This window comes from Lepidochelys kempii, chromosome 6 (assembly GCF_965140285.1).
Source record: "Lepidochelys kempii isolate rLepKem1 chromosome 6, rLepKem1.hap1, whole genome shotgun sequence".
NCBI classification, from domain to species: Eukaryota; Metazoa; Chordata; order Testudines; family Cheloniidae; genus Lepidochelys; species Lepidochelys kempii.
This window is the reverse complement of record NC_136385.1, coordinates 126,636,496-126,648,978: the sequence shown is the minus strand read 5'-3', so window position 1 is coordinate 126,648,978 and position 12,483 is coordinate 126,636,496. Positions and strand designations below refer to the sequence as shown.

The 12,483-nt window shown below is 43.2% G+C and overlaps 2 protein-coding genes across 6 annotated transcripts in view; one reads left to right on the top strand and one right to left on the bottom strand.

The window, feature by feature from the left end:
• GPR137C (G protein-coupled receptor 137C) overlaps positions 1 to 12,437 on the top strand; it is a 34,242-nt gene extending 21,805 nt beyond the window's left edge. The window contains exons 7-8 of one of the 2 annotated variants that reach the window (XR_012159616.2): positions 2,839 to 3,151; positions 9,847 to 12,437. Coding sequence is in view for 1 of the 2 variants with exons in the window: in XM_073350133.2 (XP_073206234.1) it covers positions 2,839 to 3,010 (172 nt within the window). In the remaining variant the exon portion in view is untranslated. Of the gene's footprint in view, positions 1 to 2,838; positions 6,185 to 9,846 lie in introns of those variants that run through there. The other variant, XM_073350133.2, reaches the window with a different exon arrangement.
• Positions 10,722 to 12,483, bottom strand: part of ERO1A (endoplasmic reticulum oxidoreductase 1 alpha) — a 35,239-nt gene continuing 33,477 nt past the window's right edge. For all 4 annotated transcript variants that reach the window (XM_073350130.2, XM_073350129.2, XM_073350131.2 and 1 more), the window contains one exon: positions 10,722 to 11,093. In XM_073350130.2, coding sequence (XP_073206231.2) covers positions 11,036 to 11,093 — 58 coding nt within the window. In that variant the 3' untranslated portion in view covers positions 10,722 to 11,035. The remainder of the gene's footprint in view (positions 11,094 to 12,483) is intronic.

The following is a 12,483-nucleotide window of genomic DNA, read 5'->3' as shown; positions in this document are numbered from 1 at the left end:
CTGTTTGCCCTCTATAACACTGATAAAGAGATGCACAGCTGTTTGCCCCCCGGTATGTATTAATTGGGTTAATTAATAAGTAAAATGATTTTATTAAATACCGCAAGTAGGATTTAAGTGGCTCCAAGTAGTAACAGACAGAACAAGGTGTATTAACAAGCAAAATAGAATAAAACTTGTAAGTCTAGTACAGTAATAAGAACTGAATACAGATAAAATCTCACCCTTAGGGATATTTCAATAAGTTTTTCACAGACCAGACACCTTCCTAGTCTGGGCACAATCCTTTCCCCTGGTACAGCCCTTGTTACAGCTCAGGTGATAGCTAGGGGCGCTCTCATGATGGCTGCCTCCCTTTTTTCTATTCCACCCACTTATATACCTTTTTTGCACAAGGCTGAAATCCTTTGTCCCTCTCTGGGTTCCCATCCCTCCTTCTCAATGAAAAAGCATCAGGTTAAAGATGGATTCTAGTTCAGATGACATGATCACATGTCACTGTAAGACTTCATTACCCACTTGCCAGCACACACGTATACAGAAAGACTAACAAGTGAAACATCCAATGAAGTGAGCTGTAGCTCATGAAAGCTCATGCTCAAATAAATTGGTTAGTCTCTAAGGTGCCACAAGTACTCCTTTTCTTTTTGCGAATACAGACTAACACGGCTGTTACTCTGAAACCTATCTACAGACAATTGTCCTGGTTAATGGGAGCCATCAAGATTCCAAACTACCATTAATGGCCCCCATTTTGCATACTTACAATAGGCACTCAGTTATATTTTATATTTCTAGCTTCAGATACAAGAGTGATACATTTATACAAATAGGATGATCACATTCAGATTATAAACTTTGTAATACCTTTCAAGAGACCTTTTGCATGAAGCATATTCCAGTTATGTTATGGACTTTGGCCACAGGTGCTAACCACTGTTGAAAATCAGGTCACTCTTGGGTGCTTAAAGTCAGAGAAAAAGTCTTTGTTAAAATGCATAGAGGTTTACAGGCATGTGTACCTCTAAACTAAAAACTGCTGAATTCCTGGTGAAGACTTGCAAGCTGCAGAAAGTCCTGGGTAAAGTGTGGTGTGTTTTTGTTTTTGTTTTTTTTTTTTCCCCCTGGAGTAACCATTATTGCTGTATAACAATCTTGAGCCAAAAGATGTATGAAAACTTAGCGGGGCTGTAGTGTTCTCATCAGACTGAGATCCAGGCTTTTCTGAGTGCATCTTGGCATGACAGGTGTTCTAGATGCATCCGATGAAGTGAGCTACAGTTCACGAAAGCTTATGCTCAAATAAATTGGTTAGTCTCTAAGGTGCCACAAATCCTCCTTTTCTTTTTGCAAATACAGACTAACACTGCTGCTACTCTGAAACCAGTTCTAGAAATAGCTCCTAGAAGTGATGAGTGAACTTGTGTATATTTGTCTTTATTTTAGGGCTGTTGATCGCAGCTAACTCACAGGATTAATTCAAACAAATTAATCACATTTATAACTATCCAAAAATATTTAATATTTTTTTAGTTACAACACAGAATACAAAGTGCAGTGATCACTCTATTTTTTGTTACAAATATATGTACTGTAAAAATGATAAACAAAAGATAGGTTTCAGAGTAGCAGCCGTGTTAGTCTGTATCCGCAAAAAGAAAAGGAGGACTTGTGGCACCTTTAGAGACTAACCAATTTATTTGAGCATAAACTTTCATGAGCTGTAGCTCAAGAAAGCTTATGCTCAAATCTGTTAAACAAGAGTATTTTTCAGTTCACCTCCTACAAATTCTGAAGTTCAATCTCTTTATCATGAAAATGAAAATCTGCATTTTGGTTACATAACTGCACTCGACAAAACAGTGTAAAACTTTAGAGCCTACAAGTCCATTTGGTCCTCCTTCTGCCAATCACTAAGACAAATAGGTTTGTTTACATTGATAGGAGATGCTGCCTGCTTCTTACATACAATGTCACCTGAAAGTGAGAACAGGCGTGCACATGGCACTTCTGTAGCCAGCGTTGCAAGGCATTTACATGCCAGATATGCTAAACATTCGTATGCCCCATCTGGCATGTAAATACCTTGCAACGCCAATTACAACAGTGCCATGCAAACGCCTGTTGTCGCTTTCCAGTGACATAAACAAGAAGCAGGCAGCATTATCGCCTGAAAATTGTAACCAACCTTGTTTGTCTGAGTGATTGGCTGGCCAAGAAGTAGGACTGAGTGGACTGGTAGGCTCTTAAAGTTCTACATTTTTATTTTTGAATGCAGTTTTTTTGTACATGAGTCTACATTTGTAAGATCAACTTTCATGATAGAGATTGCACTACAGGACTTGTATGAGGTGAGTTGAAAAATTTTTTACAGTGCAAATATTTGTAGTCAAAATTAATATAAAGTGAGCACTGTATACTTTCTATTCTGTGTAATTGAAATTACAATCTTTTAAAATGTAGCAAACATCCAAAAATATTTTAAAATGGTATTCTCTTTAACAGCATGATTAATCATGTGATTTTTTTTTTAATCGCTTGACAGCCGTACTTTTTATTTATTTATTTGGATGCTCCGCTTAGGATGCCCATCAGAAAGGTCCTGGCCTCTTAGGTGCTGGACGCCCACTCTCTGAAAACTAAGGGCCCTTTGAGATGTCAAGTTGAGCACCCAAAATCACTGGTCACCTCTGAAAAGTTGAAGCGTTGGACAAAGATTCCTACCTGAAGCCACTTTCAACTTTTTTTGCATTAGAACTCCAGCACTAGACAGCACAATCCTGGAATAACTCTAGACTCTCATCTCTAACCAATATTTCCCATTTCTTCTCTCCAAAGCTTGGCTACCCCTCAGTGCTCCGGCTGGTATGGCACTCTGCCTGAGAGCGATAGCTGTGCGGTTATTCCCTGTCTGAGTGGACCTAAGCCAGACACCGCCCCACTGCTCTTCACGTGTAGTGATTTGGAAACTAACAATCACCACAGCTTATACTCCACGCCACAGAACTGAAGAACCCCACCAAGATTCGCTTCTCTTGGGGCGGCTTTCGTGGGAGTCCGATCATTTTCCAAACATCTAACTCCATCTGCACAAACATTCCATTCTCTCTTGCAGCTGTAAACCAGGACCTGGAGACTTAGGCTGTGTGTGGTATGTAAAACTGTTACTCATGGTACTGTGTAGCAAAGGGAAAGTGAAAAATCTCTGGGAGCTTTTTGGGAGGGAGGTCAAGTCTTCTCAAGATGCTCGTTGGCAGCTAGAAGCCCCAGAGCTGACTCACTAGACCAACATCAGATGCATATTTGCACTTTTTTTATCTGCATGTTCTGAAGGAACACGTCACGCTCCGACTTCCCTTTGGAACAGCCTGCGTCTGTTCCATGTTACTTTTAATTGCACATCCATGGCTGGGGAGAGGTCATCCCGTGAAGACGGGCGCGTCAATATGTAGACCGTGCTGTGCTCGGTGTCCTGATCCACTCCAAGGACACAATCTCTCTCTCTCTTCAGAGAAACTGTGTGGGATTTATACTAATGAAGAAAGTTACCTAATGTATAATGTGCCATATTCACAATACAAATTTAGTGTCTCTTTGCTGGGGATGTGGTCTTACTCTAACTTGGTCCTCATGTCAGCAGACTACTAAAATACTCTTAGCTGGACTGTGGGTTAAAGCAAACCTTAAAGCATGGGTGTGCGAAGGTCTTTAAAGGCCTGAGCTCAATGGCTGTTTCTAGCATGAAGGTCACTGAAAAGTAACCATCTCTGCTCTTTTAAACAGAAAAATGCCACCTAGAGCAAGCAGAATGAGTAGTTACTGTTAAGCTTGTGGAGAGAGCATGTGTCAATGAGGCATGCTCCTTGCCAGGTGGTTTCTTCAAGCAAACCTAGCAGTGAGTCTGGATAAGTGGCGCGAGCATTTTATTTTGGCCGAAACCAATACATAACATGGCTTCTTTCATACTAGGATCTGTTCACTGCATTCCCTAGTGGAATTGGTGCTTAATCTGCCTTGGGGGATAATAGCAATTTTATATTTAACCTGGCTGAATATAAACTAGAGGTCCTTCTTAAAACATGAAAACTTCTCTTCACTTTCATGGCAGCTTTTTCTGACAGAAATCGGGAAGCCTACAGTGTGGTATCTGTGCCACTATTTGGGACTGCCTCAAAACTTCTAGTTCTCCTGTCTCTTCGTACTGTGTCTGAGGAATGAGTGTCCCATGACATTCCACTGAATGTAATGTAAAAGTAGTGCAACATGACCTGAACAAGGGGGACCCCCTGTTGAAGTATTGGATAAATTTTGGCATCTCGTTGCAGCATGTGCACTGGAGGGTGGGTGGGTCTAATGAGTGAGTAGCATTTAATGGAATGTGTAGGTTTTTTTAACGTCCAGGATTATATTCTGGCAGGAAGTTGGTCTTTAAATCACTTTTTTAACTGTGTCCAAAAGCACCCTATTTAAAATAGGAAAGCAAGACGTGGCTGTGAGGATGCACAGGTGTTTAGATAGGCTCTAAAGTGAGCTGTTAAATACACTGTTGGTCTACACAGATTAGTAGCTCCTACAAGGAAAAGCATGCTTCTATGGCAAAGCTGCTATGGCTAGTGTAGGGCAGCCGCTCTCTCCAGCATCCCCAGGATCTCTCCACCTTACATTCCTTTAGAAGCTTAAACAGTTGGCATACGTTGCTGATGGCAGGAGCTGGTCCTGCCGATCAACTGCATGCACTTTCCAAGGGCGTGCTTCGTTTTTAAACTTGAATTAAGGTTTGATGTTAAAGTAGAACTTCACTGAGGGACTGAACAAGACCATGTCTGTAGGACAGTGGGGAAATGGCCCCACTAGACAAGTGGGGATACCGCTGGCACATGGAACATGACTGAAGTGACTGTCTAGCCTTAATGCTGATTCCCAGGCTTGCAGCTATATGGTGGGTGTGACCCACGTTTTCCAAGAATAAACTCTTGGTTCTCAAAGAAGATAGTGGCGACTGGGGGGCAGGCCTAGGATGTGTGTGGGGAAAGAACATTTGAGTGTATAGTGAGCAGATCTAAATCCTTGCTGTTACTGAGCTAGTTCTGAACCAGTTAGCTGGCAGACCAGGGACCCCCTCTCTCTGTATAACCCCCACCCAGAAACTGAGCAGCTGGCTTGAGGTGTAGGGGTACTCTAATGTCCTCACTTTCCTCTTTCGCTCCCTGGTCCAAAACAAAGGCAACCTGTACTCCTTCCTCTAAAGGCTCGGAGACTATTTTTGGCAGATCACTGGATCCTTCTTGCTCGAGCCAGAAAGGACTTAGGAAAACCGTTCTCCCAGCTACTTTTATTTTAGCTACCATTGTAAGACCCGTCTCGTTGCCTAGGTTGGGATTCAGAAACCAGTTGCTCTGTCTCGATCGCTGCTTGACTTATGGTGAAACTAGTTAGGGACCTGAACTCCAGCCGCAGCCCTTCTCTTTCCCCCTCCCATAAGTCACCAAAGACATGAAGTTCAGCCACTGGCCCCTGTTTTTGCTTAAAAGTCCAAAGCACTAGGAGCACTTTAAGTTTCCTTTGGAGGGAAGGGAGTGTTGTGCAAAAAAAAAAAAAAGGGCTACAGACTCATTGTTCATATTGCACTGACGCACAGAACGACAATATGATCTTCCTCTCATTAGGATCACCGATCAGGGCAGTGAGTCTTGTTGCTTAAGTGTGTACTAGTGAGTGACTAGCAAACGTTCTGGTTTTTATTACTTTGTATGGATGGCCGTCAATTTCAGAACTCCGACAGCTCAGATTGGGGCCGGTGTTGTGTTTTACTGAAGTAATTTATAGCTGACGTGTACAATGACTTTTATATGCATAGTTGCCTTTCATTCCATATTTTTTTTGTAATGGTTTAACCGTTTCTCAGCTTCAGAACCAGTCGAGAGCTGGTTGCAACAGGAAGCTGTGGCCAATGAATGTACCTATTTGTTGTTGTTCACTAAACTGTAACCAAGCACTATGTGGAATAAATTCTCCTGTGCTATTTATGGGCATCTGGGCTGAATTCTGTTCCCGGTGCTGCCTTCAGTTAGGCAACTAGGGTCTCTGCATCACTTGTCCACTGGTCAGTGGACTCTACCCAAGTTTGAAATTATTTTAAAGCCATGTGACTTCTCTTCTCCTCCTCCTTCTCTCTTTCGCCCCCCCCCACCCCACCCCCAATTGCTGCATTCCTGCACGGAGAGCCAGCTTCCACACACTTGCTAAAGGGACACATCTAAAGAGACTGAGTGCGTAAGTCTAAGAGGAATCTTCTGGCTTGAACAAACTGGGGAAAGTGATACTACTGTTTGGGTCTTGTGCTCCCTAACAAGCATTCCCCGTGGCACATCTTGTAGGATTACTGTCCAAATGTGGATCAGCTGGAAAGGTCCAGTGACTTTTTTGATGCAGGAAAACCACAAGCATAAGAGCCCAGTCTGCAACTTGCCAATCCACGAGGTGACTTGGGGCATCTTAGTGACTCTCTGTATCTGTAACGAGCAGTAAGTGTGCGTGTGTGTCTGTCTGCAGCTTGGAACAGAATGAAGAGGTGTGGGCAGGAGGGGTGAGGGCCTAGCTTTCCTCAAGGGGAGGTGCAAGCTACCCTTGACATAGCCTCTCACCCCTCCTGCCCACACCTCTTCATTCTGTTCTGCAACCCTCCATCTCTGTTCCTGGGAATGTAGAAGGAAAGGGTTCTGGCACTCCTCTCCCTACTTCGTAAACACAAGCTGTGCGGTTGGAGCAGCTGCCATGCTTGAACAGAGTTTCCCTTTATGGGGGGACACACTTCTGGCCTGTGCACCCAGCCTTGATTCTAGCCAGGTGCCCCCGGGGGCATGTGGCAAGCTCAGAGCCCACCCTCTGCTGTAACAAGGCAGCTGAGTGGGTTGAAGCTCTGGGCCCTGGGGGAGGATATACTTAAACTTTTTTTGGGGGGGGAGACAACACACCAGGCACTAGGCACATGCACACAGCCAGTAAAGGCTATGGGGGCAGCACCTACGCAGCCAGTAACACGCACAAAGGGAGAGTGGACAAGGCACCCTAGGTATGTGTGTCAGGTGGTGTGGGGAGAGGGGGCCATTACAGTGATGAGAGGCTGTGGGCCTAGCCCCCCACATCTCTTCACTTCCCTCTGGCCTGATTTCACATGGTTCCAGGCCTGCAGCTGTGTGAGACTTCCTGGTTCTTGCCCTCTACCTTGGCCAGCAGCTCCTGGGGATGACCACATGGGCCATTATTTCCTCCACTTCCCTAGTACCCTGGCTTGCCCATCTCCTCTGTACCAGGAAACCTCAACCCCTGCCAGTGCTAGGCCTGTTACTACCTGCCCCCCTCCCTTTGCATGGCACAGTGCTGAGGGAGGTGGAGTAATGGACCAGGCCTTGCCAGTGGCCACCCTCCCACTGCTCGTGTGTTTTCCCCTTCCCCACCCCACCCATCATCCTATTTCAATCCTAAGCTCTTCAGAGCAGGGCCTGTTGCCACTTGCGCCTGTACAGCACCTACCCCCATGGCACTACCCTGCTAAACGTGGTCAATATAACACAGGCTGGGCCTAGCTCTCGGCTCAAAGGGCATTCCATGTCCACCCTTCTCTGCAGTGCCCAGTGACCGAAAACCAAATGACTTGTGGCTGTTGCATAGAGGCAGCCTGCCCTCCTCATGACACACACCCACTCTCAGTGGTAGAGCAGAACTTGTATGCTCAGTCACTAGTTTACCATCAAGTTTTCTGCTGTCAACTTAAAAAATCCACCCATTTCCCTAAGGGAGCACGTGACCCTAGCCACTGCTGCCATCAGTCATCAAACAGCAAAAGTCTGAGGTGATTGCCTTCCAGAAACTGTGTTTAACTAGGGTGGGGTTGTATTGAACAATGAAACCTCATGGTGGATGTTGCCAGATGTGATGGTTAGTTAAAAGCCAGGGCTTGGGGTGGGGAAATAATACATGTGGCTGGCACGAGCAGGAAACTGAGGGCTGGCAGCAGAGGAGGGGAACCAACAGGTTCTCCCCAATTTTGCTGCTGCTGCTCAGGAAAAAGTGGTGAGCGAGAGCAGGGGCTCTGCACTTGACAAAGATCTTCTCTGTGTGCTGCTGCATGGGGGAAGGAATTGCTCTTTCCAACCAACAATGATGGAGGACCGAGTCCCTACATTTGTTGCCCACTTTTCCAGAGTGGAACATAGTGCCTGACCTGTTGCAGCTGGGATAGTTATTGGAGAGCTAGGAACTAATACAAAAGGATCTTGAACGACACAAGGCTGTTGGCCAGGCTATGAGGAAGAGAAGAGACGTGCTCATGCACACTTCTTCCCTGTACATGCCAGGCTGGTGGAGCAGGGAAGAAGAATGTCCCCCCATCCTGAGAGCAGCTTGTGGGAAATCCATACTAGCCAAGGTAAGGCATATTGAGAATGAAAGCCAGGACCAGGGCCCAGAAATAGCCCTCTTGGGGGAGGAGGGGGAAACCCTGGCATTCATTTTCCCTGCACCTTGTGCATGTGTAGAATCATAGGACTGGAAGGGACCTCAAGAGGTCCAGTCCCCTGCACTCATGGCAGGACTAAGTATTATCTAGACCATTCCTGACGGGTGTTTGTCTAACCTACTCTTAATCTCCAATGATGGCGATTCCACAACCTCCCTAAGCAATTTATTCCAGTGTTTAGGAAAAACTTCCTAACTGTCAGGGTGGTTAATGTCCAACCTAAACCTCCCTTGCTGCAATTTAAGACCATTGATTCTTGTCCTATCCTCAGATTAAGAACAACTTTTCTCCCTCCTCCTTGTAACAACCTTTTATGTACTTGGAAAACTATGTCCCCTCTCAGTCGTCTTTTCCAGACTAAACAAACCTAGTTTTTTCAATCTTCCTTTGTAGGTCATGTTTTCTAGACCTTTAATTTTTTTTTTTGGTTCTCTGGACTTTCTCCAATTTGTCCACATTTTTCCTGAAATGTGGCATCCAGAACTGGCCACAATACTCCAGTTGAGGCCTAATCAGCAGAGTAGAGCAGAATAATTACTAGTTTTACTTACAATACTCCTGCCAATACATCCCAGAATGTTTGTGGGTGGTTTTTTTTTTGTTTTGTGTTGCAAGCAAAAAAAAAAACACCACACACCAGTCTTACACTGACTCATATTTAGCTTATGGTCCCCTATGCCCCCCAGATCCCTTTCCACAGGACTCCTTCCTCGGCAGTCATTTCCCTTTTGTATGTGTGCAACTGATTGTTCCTCCTTAAGTGGAGTACTTTGTGTTTGTCCTTAGGATGAAATTCAATATTTACATCAGACCATTTCTCCAGTTTGTCCAGATCATTTTGAATTATAATCCTATCCTCCAAAGCACTTGCAACCCCTCTCAACTTGGTATTGTCCACAAACCTTAAGTGTGCTCTGTATGGCATTATCTAAATCACTGATGAATATATTGAACAGAATCAGCCCCAGAACTGATCCCTGTGGGACTCTACTTGTGATGCCCTTCCAGCATGACACTGAACCACTGAGAACTACCCTCTGGGAACAGTTTTCCAACCAGTTTTGCACCCACCTTATAGTAGCTCCATCTAGGTTGCACTTCCCTAGTTTGTTTGAGGTGGTCATGCGAGACCATATCAAAAGCTTTACTAAAGTCAAGGTATATCAATCTACTGCTTCCCCCCCCATCCACAAGGCTTGTTACCCTGTCAAAGAAAGGTTGGTTTGACTATTTGTTCTTGACAAATCCATGCTGACTGTTACTTATCACCTTATCTTCTAGATATTTGCAAACTGATGGCTTAATTATTTGCTCCATTATCTTTTCAGGTACGGAAGTTAAGCTGACTGGTGTGTAATTCCCCAGGAATTACAGAAGTTTCTCACCTGCTGAGGGAGATGTGCCAGTCTCATCTCAGCCTCTGGGGAAGAAATGTCTGGCAACTTTTAAGACCTGCTGTGATTGCTGATGCACTGAGATTCATTTGTATAGAACCATTCTTGATTTGACTAGAAGTATCCAACTCGCATATTGTACTCAACTACCTTTCTAAAATAGGGTTAAGGGAAAAGTGTAGTCAGAGCAAATACGGTGTTAGGCTTTGTCTACACAAGGTTTCACCAGTTTCACTTTAACTGGATTTTTAAATGATTTAAATTGATGCAAACCTCTGTGTGATCACTTACAGCAGTAAGAAAAGGAGTACTAATGGCACCTTAGAGACTAACCAGTTTATCTGAGCATAAGCTTTTGCATAAGCAGTTTGAGCATAAGCTCAAACTGATTCCTAACTGACTTAAGCTAAACTGAAAGAAGCCTGGTTTAAAACTGAAATAAAGTGCATCCAAGCAGGGATTTGCACTGGTTTAGAATCACACCTTTATTTCCATTGGTGCAGCTTTCCCCTATAGACAAACCTAGAGCAACAGAGAGCAGTTGTCCTTTATATCATCAACCATGAAGTTTAGGTGGCTCCTCCAAGCTACGCTGTAGTATGCCCCAGGACTGTACCAAGTGAAGAGTATTTCTATTTTACACTCTCTCAAAATGTTGCCTTTAAAACAACTTAAATGGTGGGGTCTGGAAAAAACTATTGAACACAGACAACCCCTAGTGAGTTACTGTAGTTGTATTTTGTATTTCTGCATTTGTCCAGTGTCATTTTCACCAAGACTGACAATTTCTGAAGGTAAACAAACATAAGTTTTATCAAAGGAAGGAGTGCAGCACATATTTAATTAGTCAATCATTCAAAATTATCTTCAAAAAATAAAAACTGATCATTTTACTTTACACAATCAAATTTTTCCCCCACCCCCTTTACAAAAAGCAGCTGCTTTGTACAAAAGATTTGGTCTCAGCAGGTTACTGCTGCAATCATTCTGTAAAGTGAAGAGTTCTTCCAGTGTCTTTTCCCTATTGGTTGTCTGAAGTGTGAAGGAAACCTGATTTTTCCTCTGTTTTATAGAAAACAGAATAAAAAAGGTAATTTAAGTCTTTTTCTGAGAGACAAATTCACTACATATTTCGTAACAAGTTCTTGAAGTTTTCCAGCTCTCTAATGCTAGTTGAAATCCTGTATGCAAGAGAAAGGAGGAAAAAAGGTAAGAGAAATCTAAAATACACAAGGACTCATTTTAAATGTTTTTATATAAATGCAAATAACATTAGAAAACCGTTCTTGCAGCTAAGGATTTTTGCATGTTAAAAGGAATTATGGAACTGAAACAAGTTTTACTGACTCATTTTAAAGCCATATGTAAATTATACATTCTTAATCGTGATAACAGAAGTGGGCCCTTCATAAATAGAACGTTAGCTAAGGTGTGGTCAAATACGGTTGCTCAACAGAGGTGGTCATGAAGCCATCTATAAAATTAAAACAGCCATTCAGAAGGGCTGTCGAAACAACTTACAGATAAACTGGTTTGTTTTAAAAGTTTCTGAATTGCACACCCCAAGTCATTTTATTGCAAAATGCACTTTGCTACAGGAGGTTTGGCATCAGTGAGAGAACCACCAGGGCAAGTCCCTTGTTTAACTTCCCATATAATAACAGCAATCTATACTCCTTCATTGTATTCTTTTTTCCTTAACAGAGGATACTGACTAGCTGATTTGAAAGTCATTTACAAACATATGATGAAGAAATGAACATTTCAGTTTGTCTTGATGTAGTTAAATGTTTGTTTTACAAAGCACTTCCAGCCCATATAGATAGGAAGATAAAGTGGAATGAAAGCCCTGATTGCTGGATACAGCTTCAGATTGGAGTTGACTCCTGCACAGTACTTTAGCACATAAAAGGACTTGGGGGGGATGGGGGGGGGGGAATTTGTGTCACTAATCAGCTTCCTTTGGAAATATTCACCTGTGGCATGCTCCCAATTTCATACAAGCTGTTTTCTAAGGTACCACTAAATCAGCACATTAAAAAGCGAATCTCAGGAGCCAGAAATCTTTTTTTTAAAAGGATGGGAGCTTTTGGTTTGTGTTTTTGCCTCTCTGCATAAGCTGAAAAATGTCAACCTGCTGAAGAAAGTGCTTAATGTTTTCCAGACCAACTTATCTACCCTGGAGTTTTCCCCCGCCATGTGCTACCAACTGGCGTTACAGAGGATAAAACTCAGAGGCTTGGTTTGAAATTAATTTAGCTATAAACCAGGACTACGAAACTTTAAAAGCCAGTAACTTGGTGCAAAGAATCTCACAGAAAACCCCTGTGAGCTAACTAAGAACTCCAGACCTGTTAACGGAACAAAGGTATGGCGTGTAACCAAAACATCTTTCAATAACGTCTTTCTTTTGAAAGGTTTTTTTCCCACAGTTACTGCCAAACAAACCTCCCCAGCTCCCAAAGAGCCTGATTGATGGATGTCTGTTAAACAGAACTCTTGCAAATAAATGTTTTAAAAGTAAACTGATACAACTTCGAAGCTTTAAAGGTCAGCCTCCACATTAAACAG